General features: G+C 50.4%; 1 protein-coding gene and 1 long non-coding RNA gene across 2 annotated transcripts in view; one reads left to right on the top strand and one right to left on the bottom strand.

The window, feature by feature from the left end:
* The window catches only part of LOC143695770 (uncharacterized), a 4,273-nt gene extending 1,426 nt beyond the window's left edge, over positions 1-2,847 (top strand). The window contains exons 2-3 of the long non-coding RNA XR_013185304.1: positions 1,208-1,372; positions 2,392-2,847. This is a non-coding gene — a long non-coding RNA (uncharacterized LOC143695770). The remainder of the gene's footprint in view (positions 1-1,207; positions 1,373-2,391) is intronic.
* A 3,738-nt stretch (positions 2,848-6,585) lies between these two features.
* CCR7 (C-C motif chemokine receptor 7) lies at positions 6,586-16,303 on the bottom strand. Its single transcript, XM_054649735.2, has 3 exons — positions 16,195-16,303; positions 11,193-11,242; positions 6,586-9,882 (listed from the first exon to the last, which is right to left on the bottom strand). Exons 1-3 carry the CDS (start codon positions 16,202-16,204, stop codon positions 8,818-8,820), a joined length of 1,125 nt encoding a protein of 374 aa, XP_054505710.2. The 5' UTR covers positions 16,205-16,303; the 3' UTR covers positions 6,586-8,817.
* Between the last annotated feature and the right edge of the window lie 6,762 nt (positions 16,304-23,065).

The raw sequence follows: 23,065 nt of genomic DNA, 5'->3' as shown, positions 1-23,065 counted from the left end.
AGGTGGGGACAGGAGAGAACGGGGGAAGCAGGTGGGACACGTGGGGACAGCTGGGGACAGGTGAGGGCAGCTGGGGACAGGTGAGGGCAGGTGGGGACAGGTGAGGGCGGAGGGGGCAGGAGGGGCCGGGCGAACACAGCCGGGAGGCAGGTAAGGGTTCCCTACCTTGGTGCCCGTGCACGGGGGACACACGGACAGCGTTTCGGGAGAAAAAATACGGAAATGTTTTGTAAAGGGGTGTGGGAACCTTTCCTTGAAAACAGATTTGCTGTCACCGAGTGTTTATTTCCATAAGGTCTGAGGGGGTGGGCTCTGGCCCCCGCAGATAAAAGCCGGTGGTATAGGTGGGGCGAGCGGGGTTGTTTTTGTTCCTTTGTCTTCTGCAGAAGCCACAAAAAAGGACTTTTTTTTTTTTCTTTTTTTTTCTTTTTTTTATGCAAACAAGGGCGAAAAGGTAAAACGCGGGTGGATAAATGTGTGCGGAGCCAGGGAGGTTTCAGTTTGCAGGGAGTGAGTTTGGGGGGAAATGGGGGGTTCAGTTGTTCCTCACACGTACAGGAGGGGCACAGAGGGGCTGGGAGAGCGTCCGAGGGTTTTGAGTAGCCTGAAATCGGCGTTTCTGCACTAAAGGCTGTTGATTTTCATGTCAATCTTTGCTGACAAAGAATCAGGGAATATCCTGAGTTGGAAGGGACCCTCAAGGATCATCCACTCCAGATCTTGTCCCTGCACAGGCACCCCAACAATCCCACCCTGTGCTGAGAGCCTTGTCCAAACCCTGCTGGAGCTGTGTCAGCCTCGGGGCTGTGACCATGCCCTGGGGAGTCTGTTCAGTGCCTGAGCACCCTCGGGGATAAGAACCTTTCCCAAAATCCAACCTAAACCCCCCTGGCACAGCTCCAGCTGTTCCCTCTGGTCACCACAGCAGAGATCAGAGCTGCCCACTTGGGGGATGTTGAAGAGCCCAGTGCCCTCAGCTTCCCTTCCCTTCCCTTCCCTTCCCTTCCCTTCCCTTCCCTTCCCTTCCCTTCCCTTCCCTTCCCTTCCCTTCCCTTCCCTTCCCTTCCCTTCCCTTCCCTTCCCTTCCCTTCCCTTCCCTTCCCTTCCCTTCCCTTCCCTTCCCTTCCCTTCCCTTCCCTTCCCTTCCCTTCCCTTCCCTTCCCTTCCCTTCCCCTCAAATAACTCAAAATCTTTCCTTTTTACACAGGAATTACTCCAGAACAATTTCTTCGCACTGTGCGGTTTTAGGGTGTCAGAACCTCCCAGCACAGGGACCATTTACTGTCAATTTCTGTCCCAACCTCTGCCAGCTGTAGCTTCACCTCGGTGCAAAATTCACACCTCTGCAACGCTCATTGCCACCTGCATAAAGGTGAGAAGACTTCGAGTCACTGAATGCTGAAGCGACAGTGTTTTAGTTTTTTTCTCAGTTCGTCTTCAAATTCAGGAGCTGAAGCCACCAGTTCTTGCGTGGTGAGAAGCACAAGGAGGCCTCGTGGGGAGGAGGGTGGTGTTTGTAAAGCTCGCTTGAAAAAAGAAGCATCTTCTGCTGCCTGACAAATCCCATTTTCCAGGCTGGGATTTCTCCAGAGCAGCTGCACTGGAGTTTCCCCACAGGGCCCACGTGGTAGGAGGTGGCTGGAAAAGGCCATTTGTGCTTTTCAGAGCTGTCTAGGAAATTTGGGTACGGAGCCAGAGGAAGGGGATCTGTGGGAGATGCCATTTTTTGGGAGGATGTAGGAAACAGGACGGAGTTCAGCACTGGGATTATTGATTATTGAAGTCACATGGAAGAGGCATGGACTGATCCAGAGGGAAAAGCCAAGTGAATCAAAGCCATTTAAAATCACTTCCAATAGATGATACCAAAGTAGAGCAACTCCACTTTTTTAGCCTGATTGCCCACAGGGATTCCATGTGATATCAGTGATACAATCTGAACCCACACCTTTACTTCAGGGCAAGTTTTCCCGAGTTTTCCCCGAGTTTTTCCCAGAGGGCAGGAGGTGTGTGGATCACTTCCCAGCCGTTCCCACACGGTGTCAGCAGCTCTCAAGGAGAGGTCGCTCCTGGTGCCTGTGGGGAGTTCAGGGGTTTGGCTGAGAGCCCTTTGCCAGGAGCAGGGAATTCCTGACCCAGGGCAAGAGGAGAGTGGCTCTGAGGGAAGGAATGGAGGAGATCACGTCCCTGCTGTCCCCTGTCCCAGCTTTGTGTCTCTGCTGCAGCCAAAGGGGGATGGTGACCACAGACTCATCCTGGGTGTGCTCTGGGTCACTCAGAGCCTGTCTGGGCTGTCCTGAGGTTGTCACTCAGGCCCTGGGGAGGTCAGCAGTGCTTTGGGAGGTTCTTTCTGTGCTGGGCTTCTCCTATAATCTCTATTTTTTGTTTCAGATGTCAGGGAAGAGAAGGAAGTGTTTCCATCTTGGTCACTGGAGCTCCATCTCATGAAATGTTTCAGGTTGTGTGCCATGACCTCCTCCATGGCTACAGGAGGAAATTCCCTGTGAGGGAAGGCTCCTTCTGCACTGGTGATTATAGAGGGGGCTCATTTCCCTGCTGGACCTCAGGAGCAGGGCCTTGGTGGGGTGGAACATGTTCCAGAAGCCCCCTTGGAGGAGCAGCTTTTGTGCAGAGCTGGTGTCTCACTAGAGCATCACCTCCATGCCCTGGCACAGCTGGGACAGGACCTGTGGCACAGCTGTGGGGCTGCTCCTGATGCCTCAGGTTTTGGCTTTTATATTTTTTTAGATTCTGTGCTGCTTTATTGTGTGGCTCTGGGCTTCATATTATAGGATGATGAGGTCTGTGCACAGAGCAGGGAGATGAAACAATTCCTTCTCCAGCTGGGGACCAAGGACAAATGATCCAAATCTCAGGCCCAAGAGCACAAACACTGTGGGCCAAAGAGAGAAAAACAAGGATGGGCTGGAATTGGACAATGAACTCCAATATGCAAATGGAGCAGAACTTGTAAAAGGGAGAGACCCCATGACCAGTGGGGCATTTTGTGACCATTTTGGGTTCACCTGGGGTGTAGCCCTGGCTGGGCTCTTGTGCTGCCCAAGGTGGATCCATTGAGGCCTTTAATAAATCCCTGCTTTATTCTTGAGCTCTGTCCAGTCTCTGTTCTAGGCCAGCCTTCTCAAGGCATCACTGCCCCATCCCGAGGTCCCTCCAACCCAAACCATTCCCTGGTTCCACGATGACCTTCCCTGCTCCAGCAGCCACAGCCTGGGCAGTGCCTGGAGCAGGCAGCCCAGTGGAGGAGGCAGGAGGCTCTGGTGGCTTTTCAGGGCTTGTTTGTGGTGTTGGGGAGACCTTTTCTGTTGGTTGTGCTCTGCAGCTCCAAAACAACCTCACGCCTCCGGCTGCTGGGGCTGAGCTGGCACGTGAGGCGAGGGCGTGGGGCCTGCCAGGAGCTGCTGCCAGCACAGCTGGATGAGTTTTGTACAGATCTGGTGCCTTTCCAGGTCTGCTGCAAGCCTCCAGAGCCTGGTGGAAGCCACATCCAGCTCTGCTGTGCTCCCCCTCTGCACACAGTCCGGGGGTGACGCTCGAGCCTGAGCTTTGTCCCCACCTGTGTCCCCCTGGTAAGGCAGAACCAGGAGCTGCAAAAGTGTGAAACTCTTCAAAGAGGCTCATGCAACACAGCCCAGGAGCTGAGCCTGGGTTAGTCATCCATAAAGGGCTTTGTTTTTTTCCTCTCCCACTCCCCGCCCTGGCACAGGGGTTGAAGTTCTCTCGCTGCTCGGTGTGGCCAAAACTCAGAAGAAACACGTTATCTCCCAGGGAATCAGTCAACTCTGCCCTGAAAACAGGAGTTTCTCTCTGTGCAGCCCCAGTGGGGTTGGATTCTGCTGAAACCAGGTTTGCTGGGACACATATGTGTGCTCACTGAGCTGCACGTGCAGGTGGGATGTTCCCTGATGAGCAGACAAAGCCATGGGTAGAACCTGCAGGATCCAGGAACTGCAGCTGCTGAGAGAAGTTCTGATTTTGGTACAGAGCAGCATGCACAGACTCCAGATCCTGGAAGGCCTTTTTGTCTATTTCTCTGGAAATTACTTGGCCTTTTCCTCTCCTGCAGGATGATTCGGGGCATTAGTGTTGTCCTTCAGTCACAGAAATTTCCCAATAAAGCCCCTGATCACTTGACAATAATTTTTGTGCCAGCACTCAGCAGCACAGAAAGGAAAGTAGCTTGTTATTTTTTTTTTTTTTTTAAGACAATTGAATTAAAAACAGAGCAGCAGGAAGGGAAGTTTCAGTTCCTGCACATGAGGACCTTGAGGGGCTCAGCAGTGACAAATGCCTGGGCTGGCTCTGCAGCTGCCCTGCACGTGGAGCCAGAAGGCTCCTTATGTGTTCAGACCTGAATAAGGTTTGTACAACAAGCTGGGGCAGTGACAGGTGGTGATTGAACATCAACACCTGAGTCTCTGCTGGTTTAATATCAATACTCAGCTCTGCAGAGCTGGGGTCTTAGTGAAAGTGAAAAAAATAACTTTCATTTTGGGCAGGTCGGTGGCTGCCACAGCTGGACTTGAAAGCTGCCGATTTCTGCTCAATCTGAGCGTGTGAAATTGTGCTCGTTTCAGCCAGAGGCTGTGAGGGCTCCCACATGTGGGATGAGCACAGAGCCAGGGATATTCTGCCTGGTTTTAGGGCTTGGGGAAGGAGCAGGATGGGCTGGGCTCCATGAGGAGGAGGGCTGGGGACACAACCCCCACTAGCAGGGGATTGTGCTGCTGTCATTGCTGCTTATCTGGTTATTTTTCCTTATATCTCTACTGCACCTTGTCCCCTTCTTGGTGCCAACAGTTGGCTCTGAGCTGATCCTGCCACCTTCTAATCCATAAAAAATCCTGGTCAGACTCTTTGATTCACTTGTTTGAGGTCATGAAGCTGCTTGTGATGACACCAGCAAAGGGCAGGTGATGTCTCAGCTGTCCCAGTTTCCCCAGGTCCCTCTTGCAGCGGCCCAGGGATGGATCAAACCCCACAGTGCCCCTGGAGGAGGTGGCCCCAGGCCAGGCAGCTCTGCCAACAAGGACAGTTGGCTGTGTAAGAAGTTCTCCCCTGAGATGTGACACCTCCACCCCCAGAACAGGAGTTTGGGGTTTTTTTCCCTACAAAAGAAGGCGTGAGGAGGAAGCCATGGCCTCTCTCAGCTATTCTGACTGGTGCAATGTGCCCCCACCCTTCCCCATCACCCACGGGCATTATTTTTAGAGTTTGTTTACCTCACTGGGTTCCAGCTCATTCTTTTTTAGGGTGACAAGGACTTCCCTCACACAGCTGCCCAGGTGGCACATGAGAAACCACAGCCCTGCCTGGAGAACTTTCCCCTTCTCTAATGAGGGCCAGGTTTTTTATTGGCTTTTTAAAGAAGATTTGGAGCTGTGGAAGGAAATAGGCAGCTCTTGCTGGTGAAAGGTACTAAAATAGGTTAAATCCATCTGAGCAATACACTCTTCTTTTTGGTAACATGTTCTGTGTGACTTGGCCGCAGTATTTGTGACCCAAGTTGTGATTTTGTGTGGTTGCTTGGTGGGTAAATTTTACTGGTTTAAGTTAAGGCTTTAAGGTAGAGTCTGTTTTCTTAATCAAGAAAGTTCCTGAACATTAAGAGTTTGGCTCATAGTCACCTCAGAGGAGCAGAGGGAATGGTTAAAAGTGCTGTGGCTTTCTGCAGATCCCCAGTTCTTCCTCCAAAACTGCTCAACCTTGTGCACAAATGAGCTCTTGGGGCTCTGAGGACCTTGCTGTGGTGAGACCCAGTGTTTATTTAAGGATCCCTGGGTTTGAGGTTCTGCACCTTAAGCTGTGTTGTGCTGCTCTTGAGATGCTTCTTGAGTCTCTGGGCCAGATGCTGAAACTCACCTTGTCCTTTCTCTTCTGGGGGAAAACGTGAGACTTTCATCACTCAGTGAAAGCAGAAATGAGCCTTGGCTCTGGCACTTGGTGTCAGGCTTCTGTCTCCTCGTGCTCTTTGAGTTTCTTCCTCTTTGATTCCGTGGTTACAATTACAAGGCACTTTTTTGTGAACGATATGGGCCCCCCCTCGCTCCCCCCTGTGTGCTTTGAGGTACAAATTAACTGGGGAAGCCAGGCAGGAGCTCTGTGTTCATTGTTTTCCTTGCAGTTCCTACTCTCACCCTGGATGTGGCTGGGGGTTATAGTGCCCAGAGCTGCTGCCTCTCCCCATGAGCAATTCCCACAGTAGCATAGTGGTTTATTACTGAATTTTAATAAAATGTGAACAGCAAAATGCTACAGCTCAAAGAATTTTCACTTAAAGGTTGGTGAGTGGCCATTAGGCACATCCAGCTGTGGTGCAGCATCAAGACAGATGGGTTAATAGTTAAAATAAAATCTCTTTAATGTGCTGCTGACTTTTTTCTTTTATAATCCATCAGCAGATGAAGTAAACCAACATTTTTCTATTTAGTTTATTTTCCATGTTCTCTTTCCTGCAGGGCAGCACTGGTATGAAGCTGAGCTGATCAAACAACTCCTGAGAGGACAGAAAGATTGACAAGGACTGGATAAAGATGGAGAAAATGCAATGGAAAACCAGAAGTATTTTGCTTAAATCATTATAATTTATTTTTCTCAAGCAGCAAAATACAGTCAGTTTTTAGACACTTCAGGTTGGGATCTTAGGCCAACGTTAACATGACTCATCTAAATTAGATGCAAATTTGTTCTGTCTGTTAAATTTAACCAGGGAAAGCCAGGCACTCTGACATCAGCCCTGCCTCACTGAGGCACAGCTGCAGCTGTCCCAGAGGGTGCCTCTGCATCTCCTCTCTGGAAGCAGCTGTGGGTGATCCTAGTTGGAATTCATCTGCTCTGTAAGGACCTGAAGACTTCTCCATTTGCAGGAGGGGAATGGCTTTTATCTACAGGACACAAGTACAGATCCATGTGCTGGTGGAGCAGTTTCCTGGCTGGGATGAGGTGAATGGTTCTGCATGAAAAGGTTCCATGGAAGCAGAGTGTTCTTGGGGTACATTCATGAACAGATTGAACTTTGTCTGTGTAAAGCAGCTTTACATCTTGAATATACATTAACAGAATATATTATTACTGATGAGGAAAACTGCAAATACTCTGTGCTGGGGGTGTCCCTGGCTCTGGCCAAGATCATGATAGCTGTGTACTGCCCAAATAAGGATGAGAAAGAAACCAAGGGCAAATAGCTCTTCAGTGTCAGTTGTCACCCCCTGTTTCATGTGACAGAGAAGCAGCACTTTGTACAGTTACCTGGGCACTGTAAATGAAAATGAGTTCAACAGCTGAGCACAGACAGGTAACACAAAGCAGAATCCTCTCTTCCCGAATCCCAGCCCTTGACAAAAATCCCATACACCAGAGGTAAATGGTTTATGGAGAGTTTATTTAGATTTGGTGGCAGCAGTGCTGTCTCACACCCAGCCAGTGAATTCTGTCTTGGAATTTTATTCCTCAATTCTCTAAAGCAATGCTGTCCAACCCATGGACCAGAGAGTTCTCTGTGTCACTCCTGATGGATCCATGTGTTGAAAAACAGGATGAATGTCTGTTTGGTGAGTGTTTCGCTGCTCATGGCTCGGTGTGTTCAGGGGAACGTGGCCATGTCTCCCCTGGCAGCCCTGGGAGCAGCTCCATGCTGAGACCTCCCCACGCTGGTGGTGGCTCTGGGAGAGCTGGGTGCTGTGGGATCAGAGCACAGGACAGGGGCAGGAGCACAGGGCAAGGGCAGGGACAGCTGCACGGGCTGTGCAGCAGCTCCTCCCAGCTGACATTCAGCTGTCCCACGGCAGCGGTTCCCAGAGTGCTCATCTGTCATCAGGAATCTTCTCTCTTCCTGTGAAAGCACCCACTGGAATTACAGTCCGGGCTCCTCCAAGATCTGATTTTCCATGACAATAATCTGCTGTTTGTGGCCCTGGCAGAGGTGGAACAGTGCTCAGATCAAACCTCAGCGAGCCGTGTCTTTGTTGGTGCCGACAGCACCGATGCAAAACACGCCCCAGTAGCTTATGAGTGAAATACAGATCTGACTTCAAAGGCAGCTGAAGTCCTGCTAGAAGGGCTGGGAAGGGAGGAGAAAACCCACATTCATATTTATCTCAAGGTCAGCAGGTGATAGCCCAGAAACAGGATACAGGCAGAAGTAAAGTAGAATTTATACTTTTCCCGACAGAGCTACGAGTGGCTACAATGTTATAAAAAATAATTGAAATTATGGCTTGAGTTTGTATGGATTTTGCATTAGCTGTGGTCATGTCTCACATTTCATGGGGGAAGGCAGAGCAGTCGTGTGCTTGGATACTCCACAGCTGGGGTTGGATCGAGCCCGAGGCTGCGGGTGCAGGTTGGCCTCAGACTGACTCAGTGCAAGGGCATTTCTGTGGGGTTGCAGAGCTGTTGTCTTGTTAAAATCAACATCCAAAGCGAGGGTGATGCTCCCAGGCAGTTCTGCTGCACCAACGTCTGTTTTCTCTTGGTACTTGTCGCTTTTAGGGTAAATGTTCTATTTTGAGCGTTTCTCATTTTGACAGGGAAAGACTAAGCTGAAGGTGAAATGACAGGAGGAATTGCAGACTCACCACCTCTCCCTTGCTTTGCTGTTAGTGACAGCTCTGTTGTAAAGTCTCTCCACTCGTGGGACGTTGGCCAACAGCCCTTGCTGCTTGAAACAGGAGGAGGCTCCTGGATTTCCCCCTTGACTTCTCTGCAATGTGACAGATCTTGCTCTGCCAGGGGTTCAGACTAGAGAAAATGTCCAAAGCCATTTCAAGCTCCACCAAGGCGTGCCCGGAGCCGGGCTCACGGGGAGAAGGTGGTGGTTGTCTCTGTCTCCATGGCGAAGGAGCTCCTCTTGGTGTCACGGCATGAGGTGAGCTGCCAGAGGCGCTCCTGGCTCAGGCAGCCCAGCTCCTTCAGCAGCTTGAAGAGGTCGGTGCGGAATTTGACGCCGATGAAGGCGTAGAGGAACGGGTTGAGGCAGCATCGGAAGCAGGCCAGGGTGTAGGTCACATCATCTGCCACGTCCAGCCTCTTGCTCTCCTCACATGAGGCGGTCTGGTTGAAGGCTGAGATGGTCTTGGCCAGCATGACACTGTTGTAGGGCAGCTGGAAGACAATGAAGACGATGACCACGGCAATGATGACCTTGATGGCTTTGTTCTTCTCAAAGTTGCGGGCCTGGAGTAACGTTTTGATGATGATGAGGTAGCAGAAAGACATGACCAGGAGGGGAATTAAGAAGCCAAACACCATTTGGGACACTTTGATGCCAGTGTTGAAGGTTTGCAAGTCATCAGCAATGATGGAACAACGGGGGCTGCTCTCTGAGTTGTTCACACCACTGTGAACCAGCTCAGGGATGGAGAGGATGAAGGCCAGGAGCCAGATGATGGCGCAGGTCACCTTGCTGATGAAGATCATCCGGGGCCGCAGGCGATGGGCTGAGGCTGCCTGGACAATGGCAAAGTACCTGTCAATGCTGATGGACAGGAGGAGCAGCATCCCACTGAAGAAACTCATTTTGCAGATGCAGTAGACAGCTTTGCAGGGAATACTCCCAAAGAGCCAGTGTGTAGCCGCGCTCGTGGCCCAGAAGGGAAGGGTCAGCAGGAAGAGGATGTCTGCCACAGCCAGGTTCAGCAAGTAGATGTCTGTCATGGTCTTCAGCCTCTTGAAGTAGACGTAGGTGAGCATGACCAGCCCATTCCCCAGCAGCCCTGTGAGGCAGATGAGGCTGTACATGGCCGGGAGGAAGGCAGCACGGAAGTTTCGGACCTCCTCCTTCTCACACAGGGACTCAAACATGCTGTAGTCGATGGTGCTGTTGGAGTCATAGTAATCAGTGACATTCTCCCCAGCACAGAACTAGAACAGGAAAAAGAAGAAGAGTGTGTTGGGACAAGGGCTGTCTTGCCTGTGTGGCCGTGCAAGGAAAGGAGCCTGGAGAGAAGTCCCAGGGAGTTCCCAAGTGCTGTTTCATGCCAGCATCACAAACAGAGCTGACACAACCTCGTGGCTGAAAGTGTTTCCCATAAATATGTGAGGTTTGGGGCTTTTTGGGGGGCTTCGAGTGGGAATTCCACCAGAAACGTTTCGTGCTCAGCCAAAGTAACATCTGCAAACTCTCAGATGTGTGGCAGCTTTCCAGAGTGTTCCAGGACCCACTCCAGCTGTGTGTGCACAGCCGGCTGTCAGATAAAATATGGGAAATAAAACATCCTTGAGCTGAATTAAAAATCAACGAAGGTGCCTGTGAGAGCATGAGGAAATGCAGTGAGTGCAGCAGGAAGCTGCTTCCGTGTGGGGCCAGCATTTCATTCAAGCCCCCGATTTCAGTTCTGATTATTCTTGTTTCATCTTCCCACACTGCCATAACCTGTGGGGCAGAGCCTGCGGTATCCGTGCCCTGCTTTTGTGACTTATTAGTCTCCAGAACCTTCTCCCCATCTCACAGACATGAAAGGTTTCCCCTGGATACCCCCACCCTTTATCGGAGAGCATCTCGGTGCTCTCCATCTCAGTAGGTTTGGCTTTCACCACATCCTGCCAGGGCTGCCAGCAGTGAAAGGGAAAAGCAGCAGGGGCTGCTCTGCTCTGTCCCAGAGAGCCCCATGGGCTGGGAGGTGGCCACTGCAGCCAAGAGGACCTGGGGCACCAGGAGCAGGCCTTGGGTTTGCGGGCAGATCGTGGCACAGCTCTGTGTTTGGGGTCCTCCTTGCTGGGCCAGGGCACTCTGAGCACCAGGCAGGGGAGGATGCTGAGCTCTTCCTCCATGGGTTCATCCCTCTCAGCTCTGGGCTTGGTCAGAGCCCAGCATCTTGACCAGGAATTTGCAGGGAGCAGGAACTATCTGCTCCCTGCAATCAATGTGGTGCACTCCTGTCTGTCCTGGAAATGCTCATTTTGGGGCTAACAGGAGACTCACACAGCCCAGGCCATCTGAAAATCACTGCGTTTTCCACCATTTTTCTCTGCTTGGTTTTGTTTCTCTTGTTTGTTTTTCTGTAGCTGGGCTCTGCTCTCACCTCCCACCTCCCACAGCTGGATCCTGGGGTGAGCAGCTGTGTCCCCACACATTTCTGGGACTGTGGGTGGCTGCTCTGAGTTTTTGCGATCTCCCTTTACCCACAACACAAACCAGCTGGATTTCAACAATGTTGTTGAAAACATCTTACCTGAAAAACGAGTGGCAGGCTGAAAACAAGGCTGACCTTTAGCTGCTTGCCTAGGGAAGAAGGAGATGCTGTGTTAGTGGCTTGACTGGGGGTTTCCACATGGTTGTTACTTTGAAAAAGCAGTGGGTAATGCTGTCCATGGCACTGTGAACCCTGCAGAACCCTCACCACTGAGGAAACCAGAGCCTGGGGAGGATGCCAGCAAGATAACCCAGGGTCAGGAGCGTTACTGTCAGATCATGGTGGAGCCTCAGGAGTCTGGCCCCTCTGGCTTCACGGATTCATGGAGCAGTTTGGGTTGGAAGGGGCCTCTAAAGGTCATTCAGCTCAACCCCCTGCAGTGAGCAGGGATATCTGCACCTAGATCAGGTTGCCCAGGACCCCATGCAGTGAAGGCAGAGAGGACTCTAAACTCAGGCACAGCGCACCCATTTTGATTTTATCCATCATTTTTCCCTGCAGGCAGCCAGCAGCCTCTTCCCTGGTGTCTGAGCACTGAGGGTGCAGCTTAATCCACGTGAAAATACCCAGCTGTGAGGGCCATAAATCCGGCCCAGCTGTGCCCGTGTGGTGCCTGGGCTGTGGAGAGGAGAGCTCAGCTCCCCTGGGACAGATAGAACTGGAACTGGCTGAAATTTATTGCTTGTCTCTAAATGTCAAGAGTTGGCTTATGCTGCCGTGGGATGTGAAAATATAGGATGTTGACAGCTGGGAGGAAAAACTGAATTTAGAGCCAGGTATGATGGTGGTGAGAGCAATCTCAGCCAGCAGTCTTCCTGCTGTGGTTAGCAGAGCAGGGGGCAGGGAAAGCTTTCTCCTCACTGGTTTTACAGCTCCTACCAGCATCTACCTCAAGCAGCTGCCACTGAAAGTTGCTCAGCTGGAAGGTGGCGGTGAGACAGCCCTGAGCTCCACTCTGGAGTGAGGAGGAGATGTGTCCCTCCCTGAGGGGTGCCTTGGCCCAGGATGTCCCTCCAGGCACTGGGGGTCCCTGCAGCCCCTCACTCCCTGTGGGTTTTCTGCTCTGGCGGTGCTGAGCAAGGAGATACCTTTGGCTTTCAGCTGCCTGCTCCTCCTAGAGCTCCTCATGGCCTGGTTGTTCATAATTGTGGCTGATTCCTGTGCTCAGTGCCTGCTGGACCCAGCTCTGCTTGGTTTCAGCTTTGTGCCAGGCTCCTGCTCATGTTGCACTGCACCAGGATGATGAACTTCCACTACAGGCAACTGCACCAAGTCCTTGTGTTAAGTCACCTGCAACAGCTTCACTAATATCATACAGAGTTACCTGAGAGTGGGGATGTTTTTACTACCTGAGGGTGATGTGTGGCTCAGAGAGATCCTCAGCCACGTGGGAAAACTCATGGTGCTCATCCCCGGGCCTGTGTGAGCACCTCCCCTGAGGCCTCCTGGAAGCTCTGTCTCACCTTCCCCCCTTATTTTCATCTTTGATGCTCCTGCAGCTGTGTGCTCAGTTGTGTTCATCCTCCCCTCACCTTCCCCACACCCTCCTGGGGGTATCTGAGGGGTTCCCACGGGAACTCAGGAGGAACCTGGGGGGACTCAGGAGTGCAAGGCAGGGACTGAGGGTGAAGTGAGGTTCTGGCTGCTCTGTCCAGCCAGTGCCTTTCCCTTTGATCAGTCCCAGACTGCAGGAAGAGGTTTGGTGTCTGCTGTGGTTGCCACCCCCTCTAACTGCTGCCCTGGCTTTTGCATATGATACAGGAAATACACAAAAAGCCCCAAGGACTGAGACCCACTGGGTGGGTTTAAGCAAGCTGTAACTGCCCTTTCTGCCTGGAATACAGAGTCCCTGACCCTGCAAACACCACAGCAGCCTTCAGCCTTCTGCTGCACCTTCTGAGTAGCCTGGTTTCCCTGGCACTGCTGGAGCTGGTGCTCCTGGCTGCCTGTGGATGGGTGATGAGTTCCTGTGCTGGTAGCTTGGCCCCACCAGGAAATTGCCCCTGTGGCTGCTGGATAAGAGGCAGAGAAGAACCACCCTCATTCCATGGAGGAAAAGCACTCACATAAACCACACTCCATCATCTCTCTGTGGCTTGGTTTGCAAACTCCAGGTCCAGCCCTGACTTCACCTGACCGGTCCCAGCCCAAGCCCTGGTGAGGGCTGCTTTGCTCTGCTCTGTTTTCTTATCACCCTGTGAAGGTCTAGAAAAACAGGACTGAGAATGTGACTCAACCAACTCCTGAAACAGTTCAGCTGATATCATTCCTTTGAAGATCATCATAAGTTTCTTTTTTCTCCTCTTTTTCAGTTGCTGTTTCAACTGTCTTAAATGTCAAATGAGTTTTCAATATGAAGAAAGCCCTGTGCTGTTTCTGCCCCTCTTCTGTGCCCCCACCTCAGATTACACATTTGCAAAAGCACAACCAGAGAGGCCCTGCTGCCTCCTGCTCCCTGTGTGCCAGTTTGAGCATGTTTCTGTCACTGGTTTCAGTCAGACTGGACAGGACTTGCATCTCCCCAACTTGTCCTGTGGCCTGGGGCAGTGGGCAGAAGCAATTATTGTGACAGGAGTCTTGCTCTGCAGCTTATCAGGCAGTTTAGGTACATTTCTTTACTTTTTCTTTCCTTTTTACACCTCCTGGCAGTTGGCTGCTGTGGGTATTTTCTTCAAGTTTTTTTAAGTTTTGTTCCTCAAAATACTGAGGAAAAAAAAAAACCCTCTAAAAAGTCCCTGCAGCCAGTTGAACTAGAAACCTCATTTATAAAAATATACCAACACCCCACCACAGCCAATGAGTCAGCCTGGCCCTACAGTCCTGTGGCAGCCCCCTGTGTGTCTCAGCTGCTTTGAGGCCATTCTTGTCCTGAAGGACCTGGAAATGGATGGAAATGGGAATTACTCCATGGGAAGGAAGGAAGGAGGTGCTGCTTTGAGGCCATTCTTGTCCTGAAGGACCTGGAAACAGTTGGAAAGTGGAATTGCTCCATGGGAGAGAAGGAGAGAAGGGATCTGTTCATGACAGGGGATGGGAACCCCTCAGTTTTATAATTTTCCTTCACAGACTAAGCCCAAGGGGGGAATCCATCCCTTGACAGCTGCTGAACTCTTCTGGCTCACTCAATAGCAAAGAGAAAGAAACAGGTGCTTTTAAGCCTGGGGTGGGCACCTGGGGCACAGCTCAGGCTGTGCTGTGGCAAAGGGTTGGTGAATTTGGACAGGCAGATCCCTCCCAGCTTATCTGGATCTCCCTCAGCACCAGCTCCTGAATGCGAGCAAGATAAGAGCAGCTGCAGGGGCAGTGAATCCCACCAGGTGCACCCAAAAAGGCCTCTGACAGTGGAAATATTCGATGTCAGGACATCTGCCTGGAAGAGGAGAGAGACACAGCCCTGAGGGTGATTAATCAGATCACACAAATGAGCAGGGCAGCTCCTGAGGGTCCGGCTGCTGCTACAGCCGAGGGATGCGCGAGGGCAAAGCAGGAGCTGGGAATGCTTTAGGAATGAGATGCACAAGAGAAAAGCAAGACTTGGGAATGCTTTAGGGAGCATTGGCAAAGCTGAGCAAACCTGCTCTGGCCAGACCCTCGTGGTGAAAGAAGGATTTTTTGGCCACCTGGAATTGCAAAGGCTCAGCGCACGTGTAGGCAGTAATTAACCTGCTCTCTGCACGTTATTCATGTACCAGCTTCTGGTGCCCCTTCTCCAGCAGTACAGGAGGCTTTTGGGGGAAGAACCAGATATTTCTGAGAAAAGTTAATCATATTTAAGTGATCTAATGACTATTGGCAGTTAGCAGCCTGTTCTCCCCCTTCCCCTCCTCACAACTGGCAGAGGAAAGGCACTGTAATCTCAGGAGTGAGAGGAGCCAGTGAAACCCAGTCATGCTCTTATTTCATGTGTTCACTGCTCTATCACAGAAGAAAGTTAATAATCATGAATCTCCACTCCTTTCAGGAAACTGTGAATCAAAAGACAAGATAAGCAGAAAGAAGCAAGTAAAAAATTTCCTGCAGAAGTGAGCCAGGTGTGTTTTAAAGAAAGCACCATGGTAGTGCATCTTCCAGGAAAATAAAATATTCCTCTGAAATACAATAGTAGAACAAAAAAACCAAAGCAGGAACATTATCATAATCTGGTCAGGTTCTCACTAACTCTTTTTTTTCCCTGTCCTGATTAACCTTTCCCAGGAGCTGCCCCCAGACACTGAACCCCTTGGAACAAGCAGCCCACAAAGCACCCGCAGGATGATTCAGAGGCCAAAAGTTTAAATGAGAAGAATGATGTGTGGTGAGCAGGTCCAGTTCGGTGTTTGTTTGGATGCAGGCATTCCAAAATCCAGGAATTTCCTAAGCCATTGTTTGCCAGAGGAGAAAGAAAACTCCCTCACTCATACCCTGCTCCTGCCTGGAGGGTCCTGTGGGACCTGCTCCCTCTTTTCCCTGCATCCCTCAGGGCTTCCTGCACCCCTGGAGCATCCCCAGAGCTTCCTTTATTCCCCAGAACTTCTTGCATCCATCTCCCTGACCATCTCCAGAACCTCCTGCATCTCCAATGCATCCTGCTGCCCCCAGTGCTCCTGCAGATATTTTAAAATAGAAACAACTTGCAAAAGACTGGATGGACTTAGTGAATGATCTCAGCTCTTCTTCTCCCAATTCCTTGATTGATTCACTGAATTAAAATGTTGCCAGGGAGAGTGTTCTCTCTCTCTCTTTAAATTATTTTTTTAAAGTTAAGAACACAGAAGAAAAGGTGTGAATTATGCAAGATTCCGTTCGCTTCGGAGCAAAAAGGCCTCTTAAAATTGCCTCCCAACCTCTTTTTTGTGTTTGTTTCTGAAGTGATTTGAGGTTTTTGAGCTCCTAAAACAGAACTATGCTTTTTTTTTTTAATAGTAAGAATGAGGAAGGTGAAAGTCTTTTATACTGTTTGAATACTCTAATAGAAGTGCTCCACTCCAGCATCACAGGACAAGGACTGTGCATCATTGATAAAGCTGAAGGCACAGCCCGAGGCTGCAGCCCAGGTACTCACCCCCGTCCATGGTGTGGTTCCAGCAGGATCCAGTCACAGAGGTAACGAGAGCATCACCCACTGCAGCACAGCCTCCCCTGCTCCTGCCAGGGACCCTCCTCGGGGAACTCTGCTTTTATACTTCCTGCACCCCTGTGAGGAGCTCACAGGCACCCGATGTCACTGGCATTCAGTGGACCCTCCTCCTCCTCCTCCTCCTCCTCCTCCTCCTCATGTGCTCGGAGCTGTGCTGAGCTCTGGGGTGCTCAGGTGCTGCCTCGGCGTGCTCTGCACACCCGGAGCTGTCACTGACACTTGGGGAAGTGAAGAGGGCTCTGCTTTTGGGCTGACACATGAGGAATGGTCTGTGGTGAAGGAAACAGGGGAAGGAGGCTCTTTCTTACCTCCCCACTCCAGCAATTCCTGCTTCATCTGTGGAGCCCTCAGTGCTGGAGGAAACAGGGGATCCCATCCCATCCCATCCCATCCCATCCCATCCCATCCCATCCCATCCCATCCCATCCCATCCCACCCCACCTACCAGACCTGTTTTGGGAAGGCTGTTCAGGATGAAAATCTCAGTGCACAGGACTGCCCATGAGCAACAGCCCTTTGTCCTCCCTCCCTACACTGTCAGCAGCTCAGTGACTTCCCCCCTTTCTTTTTCTGAGTATTTTTGTCTTCCCCAAAAGGCTCTGCACTTTGTCAGTGTCATGCCTTCCCCCAGAGCAAACCAGTGGCTTTAGTTTGGTGTTTGCTTTTTTTTAGATATACCTGTCCAACCCACTTTTGTTTGGTTGGGTGTCAAAGAGGGCTCTGCTCTTGAACAGAGCCCCTCAGATAGAGGGGTTGTTTCTCAGACAGAAATATCTCCAGCTCCTCACAAACTCACTCTTTTTCCTGAGCCAGGCTCCTCTAGAAGTGGTGCCTTTGGCATCTTGTCCTCTCTGTCTTATGCCATGTCAGTGCTGTTACTGCAGCCAGGTGGAAAAACAGGGCACCACAGGATGGAATCCCAGCCTAAATTAAATATAGCTGAAGCTCAGGGTAGTTTTGAGGGTTCTGTGGGTTGTTTTAGGTCTTTTTTGAAGACTCAGATCCAGTTTCAGACCCTCCCTCGATATGGTCCCAGCCCGACTCCAAACGCTTCCCATTGCTGGTGTGGTTCTGAACCCATTCTGTGGTGCTGAGGGAACGGTCTGCTGGGCTACTCAGGGTGAGGATTTTGGGGTTTTTGGGGGCAGGAGAGCTGTGACAGTTTTCCTCTGCTCACACAAGGTGACCCTCCCTCGCCTCGGCGCTCTCTGTGTGCGCGGCACCGACTCCTCCGCGCCTCACCCAGCACTTATCTCAGGCAGCAGGTGCTGCTCTCATCTCTGCAGCTATTTATTGCTCTGTGTGCCTTTGCTCACCAGGTATGCAGGCAGGTACCCTGCCTCGAGAGCTTTATCTCATAACCACTTCCTCCAAGGAGGACCTGAGATGAAAGACTTCCCTTGGGTACTGGCAGAATACCCGGAATCCAGGGGTGTAACAGAGGCTTCACACGAGGTCACAGCTCTGCCTGGGATGTGCGGGGCCTCTCGGGGTGCTCTGTGCTCACCCTGCTCCAGGGAGAGGCAGCAGGCAGAGTTCTGGTGGATCCATCCCCGTGTCCATGCTGGCTGAAGCCAAAGGTGAGAGAGGCAGGTGGTTTGCAGCTTGGTTTCTGCACATGGTCCCAAGATTCAGCTTCAAAGTTTTGGTACATGCCAAATTCTGTGGTGTTAGAGCCCATTCAAGCAAAATGTTTTTCTTAAAAAGAATGGGAATAATTAAAATGGGAATAATTAAAATGGGAATATTTAAAATAGGAATATTTAAAATAAACAATTTGTCTGTGTATGACACCAAGCTTCTTGTACAGTCAGATTTTATACCCAGGGAGTTCTCAGAACATTTATTAAATCTCTGATTAATTTGATTTGGTATATTTGCAGACTGTTGCCTGAGTGATTCCATCTCTTGGACACATTGCCTGAACTTGGGTGCCCCATGAGCTGCTTTTCACAAAACTGGGATCCTGTGTGAGCAGACAGACCAAACTCAGACAGTGCCAGGCCTGAGCTGTGCCCATGAAAGCCATTGCACTGTGATACTAGAACCTATTTGTTATTCCAAAGTTAATTAACTGCATAAAAGGAATCAAATTACCAGGTATTCCAGTCTCTGGGTGCCTCTGCTCCCCTCCAGCACCCAGGAGAGTGGAAGTCAGTGATTTGAACTTGCTTGCCCAGGCTGCAGCAGGAGCTGGGTGCCAGCTTTCATCCATACACTTCTCAAAGAAAATGCAGCCTCTGATAAATTCCACAATTGCTCAGAGAAATTTTGGTTCAGTTCTCATTGGTCCCACTTGAACTGAAATATTGAGTTGAACTGAATTGAACTGCGTAATCCTGAATTGTCCTCACGTTAAATTGCAACTCACTCAGCAATGGAACATCACAAGGAAGTTAGCTCTGGTTTCCCATCCCTGGTCTGTGTGTAAAACTGGAATTCCTGTGGGATGTCCAGGAATTCAACACAGTCTCACAGACATCCTGAGGTGGGAAATATCCCAGAGCTCCAGGAGAGGGTTCCCAGGTGCGACGTTGGGGGACATTGGAAATCAGAACTCAGAGCTTTGCCTAAGGAGATGCAATTCTGTCTGAGAGAAGCCCAACACAGGATGTTCTTACATCCTGGATTCAAAACTTTTTCATATTTTCCACCAGTTTTACTTTAGGTAATTTGAGATGGAAACACCAGCTGTGTCCCCCTGTTGCACCCTTTGGCTGACATGAGCCATGGGAGGGTTTGTCCCCGTGGCTGGAGGAAGCCAGGGGTGCCCAGACAGAAGCGTTGGTGAGTTCAGGGTGGCCCTTTCCCAGCTGTACTTCCCAGTCACATCCTTGCAGTGACATCAGGGGGGGACCCTGACGTCTGTCCTGCTGCTCCCTCTGCCTGGCCATGCCAACCCGAGGTGCCTGGGATCTCCCAGCTCTGGCCTTGTCCCTGCCCAGGCCCCTCCTCTGACGTTCTGGGGACATCCAGGGGGGTTTGTGGTGGAAGTCAGCAGGGTCGTTCCGGGGGCTGCTGACGTTGTTGTTCCTCAGGCAAATATAAAATAGCAGAAGTGAAATCATGAGTAAATTCCTGACCTTAAGAGAGGCACCAAGCTGGGATTCTTCACCCAGCAGAGCTCTTTGAGCAGGTGTAGAAACGTTTCATGATTGTGATCTCACCACCAGGTTATTAACAGATCCTTATCTCCCAGAGGGAGGAAGCAATCTGTGCAGCACCAGGCTCAGATTGGGATGCACAGCTGCCCATGGTGTCAGCCACAGCAGAGAAAGGCACACCCAATGTCACCAGGAATTCACCTGCTTTGTGCCCACATCATGTCCTAGGTGATGGCCTGGCTCTCCAGTTCTTCTTTTGAGGAAAAAGAAAAGATTTACCAAATTGGCATCTGCCCTGCACTAAACAGTTGGACTTTAGCAAGAATTTCTTCATGGGCAGGGTGGTCAGGCTTGGAAGGGGCTGCCCAGGGAGGTGCTGGAGTTCCCATCCCTGGAAGTGTTCAGGGAATGACTGGATGTGGCATTCAGTGCTCTGGTCTGGTTGGGAAGGTGGGGATGGGTCACAGGTTGGACTTGGTGGCCTTGGAGGTCTTTTCCAACCTAAATGACTCTGTGATTCTCTTCCATGAGAGCAGCTCCCTCATCCTGGAGCCCAGAAATTGAAACGTGGGGAGGGAAACACACCTGGAGACACCAGTGGGAAGGGGTCAGGCTGGCAGGGACAGGGACACTCCCCTTTCCAACCCCAGGGAGGGGTGATCAGCCACTGACCATGTGCACTGCTGGCCCCTGTGTCCCTCAGGGCAGGGCTGGGCAGTTTCCCATGGCATCTGCTCGCAGTGCCTGAGCTGTATGCAGAGGGACTGTGATGAACAAACAGATCCTTTCTGGGCTGAAGATGAAGGAGACTGTGCTCATCTCAAAATGATGGGTGGGAAAGGAGAGGTGATTGAAAATGGGAAGAAAAGCTCCTGGAATGTTACAGAAACTATGTCAGGGGGGGCATATGAGCACCAGCTGTGTCTAGAGATGGTTTGTGCAAAGTGCTGGGCAAGAATATCAAACACTAGTGAGCAGTGAATCATTTAGAGACATAACAAGATATGGTTTAGGGAGATATAGGGATATTGATTAAATAGATAAAGCATTATGGACCTTAAAAATAATTGAGAGTTGAAGTGTCCCTGAGCATCCAGCACACATCACTCCTGTGAGGTGTGTTCCACTGTTCAGAAGGTGGAAGGTTTAACACCAATCTGCTGCTGCCTTTGGATGAAAACTGGATCTAGAAACTGGAAATAATCCCTTCAGTTTTTGCTCCAAGAAGAGCTCATCCAGCCTTCTCTGTTACAGACCTGGCATTTCTTATCCCTGGGGTTAAAAAGATTGTAATAACCCATGATAATGTGATTTTTTCACTTGGTTTCTGTTGTTGTTACTGTCATTCTTTCTGGTTTGGCTTTCCCCACCCTGAAACTGGTGCCAGAACTAAAATGGCTTTTTCTTGACTCTTTAACAGAATCGGGTGATAAAAGCAAATTCAAAGTGGTTGTTGACAGAAATTACTGACTTCTGGAGTGACAAGTGAAGCTTTACGTGATGACTTACAACAAAATAAGACATCAGTGTGAAACGCGCAAAACCACTTCAAAAAACCCCTCGAAGATTGTGGAAAAAAATGTCAAAGTGAAAGAAGGGAACTGAGAGCAAAAACAGCAAGGCTGATCTGAAGCAGGATCTGGGCTTTCAGATTCGACTGTCTGATCCCACTTGGTCATCAGGTCCTGCTGGGAGAAGTTTGCCAGTCACTGTCAGTAGCACTCTGCATGCACAGGGCATTTCAAACCCAGGGATCCAAGCCCTGGGTTCAAAGTCTTGAGCAGGTGCTGCAACTCCTTGGAGGCACAAACAGTCTTGGCTGTAACAGTCCAGGATGAAACTGAAACTTGCTGGGTGCCTGCCTGGGAGAAAACGTGGAAATCCAGCCTCTCTGAGTACCTGGCATGCTCAACCCCCTCTCCTGCAGTGCAGCACCTGCAGCTCATATCCAGGAGCCTCAAAGCTGCAGGTGAGTGACCTGTGAGCATCTCACCCTGGTTTGGCAAATTGCTACAAATGCCTCACACTGTGAGTTGGCACAACTGCATCTCACTCTGAGCTGGTACAACAGGCAGCTCTCAGGGTGAGGGGAGTTAAACCCTCTTATTTTGTTGTAAATCATCATGTAAAGCTTCACTTGGGACTCCAGAAGTCAGTAATTTCTGTCAAGCCCTGAGCATGAGCTGCCACTGCTGCTGCTGCTGGCTGGCACTGAGGATCCTGTACAAGACAAGCACTGCTCACCTTCATAGCCAAGGCCAGGGCTGGGTGTCCTTCGGGCAGGTTGATGGGGACTCCTGGTGGCAGCGCCTGCTGCAGCTCACACACCTCTGCCAGCACTTAACCTGCCCCAATTCCATCTCCAGCTGGCCATGAGGGGTTTTCCCCCAGGATTCCAGCTCTTGGGACTGCTGGGAACACTTGTCAGTTAAGGGGATGAAGGGAGGTCACACAGGAACAAGGACACCATAGCAGTGTTTTGATGGTGTGGGGGTTTGGTTTGGTGGCTGAATAGCTTATGATAAATTGAGGAAAAAAATAAAAAATGGCTTTAAAAAAAAATACTGAACAGCAAAGCCTGCCTGGCTTTAAGTTCAGGGCAAAACCTGGGGCAAGACAAGGAGAAATAAACCATCACTGGCTCCATGGACAGGGCAGGCACAGAGGCTGCACTTGGAGCTGGTGGGAAATGGAAAAACACGTCCTGGCATAGAGAAGGGACCTCAGCAAAGGCCTGAGCAGAGCAAGGGTCTGAGCCTGCTCCCTGTGTGCTGCCCACCCACACCTCCTCTTCTCAGGACCTCCTCACCCTCAGGTTATCACCAAGCACATAGGTGTGGATGTGGGCTCCCCCCAAGCCTCCCGAGGTCAGGGTCAGGCTCTCTGCTCCTGCCCTGAGCTGTGCTGCTGCAGCACAAGGCTCTGAACAGGTTCTGCTTCCCTGACACACACGAGCTGCCCCTTTGTGCCAGGGCTTGGATTTGCTTTGATATTTTATTTCTGTAAAGCTCCTTTAATCTGTTTTATTTCTTTCTGTCACCAGCATAATCCTCTCTTGTGAGCAGTGTCTGCAGCTCGTTTGGCTCCAGGCACAGCAACTTGGCAAGACTTGTCCAGGTTATACACAGGTGATTTCTTACAATTTTTAAAAAAAACACCCAACCTTGTTTGTTTCTCTGTCAGTCTTTTTTTCTTCTCTGAAAGTTCAGCTACTGCACAAACATGGGGCTTGTTTCTTTCTGGGAAGCCGAGCTCAGTCCTTTGTGTAGGTGAGGGGTTTGGAAGGGGTTTGGGTGCATGAAGATCTCGGAGGCCTGGGCTCTGGGTTCACTTTACCTGGTGAATCATTTCTGAACAACCTCACAAGGTGCCTGGTTCATATTTTAACATCTAAATCCCTTTCAAAACTTACCCTTTGGGCCTGCTTTTTGCTATGTACCCGTCACTGTACCAGCTTTGTAGGTTAGAAGGTTTTTGGGGTGATAAAATCTAATAATTACATAAATGCAAAAAAAAAAAAACCCAACAAACCCCCAAACCAACAAAAAAACTTTGAGATCAGTTCTTTTTTTAACCCAAGCTTCTTAATAACTTTTACTGAGTGTGTTTTTGTGGTGAGATAAAAGCATATTTTTGACAACAACCCAACACAGATGAGAACCTTTGCCTGCAGAGCAAACCAGAAGCAGCAC

This window comes from Agelaius phoeniceus, chromosome 26 (genome assembly GCF_051311805.1).
Source record: "Agelaius phoeniceus isolate bAgePho1 chromosome 26, bAgePho1.hap1, whole genome shotgun sequence".
Lineage (NCBI taxonomy): Eukaryota > Metazoa > Chordata > Aves > Passeriformes > Icteridae > Agelaius > Agelaius phoeniceus.
The sequence above is the reverse complement of the archived record's forward strand: the minus strand, read 5'-3'. Positions and strand labels throughout refer to the sequence as shown.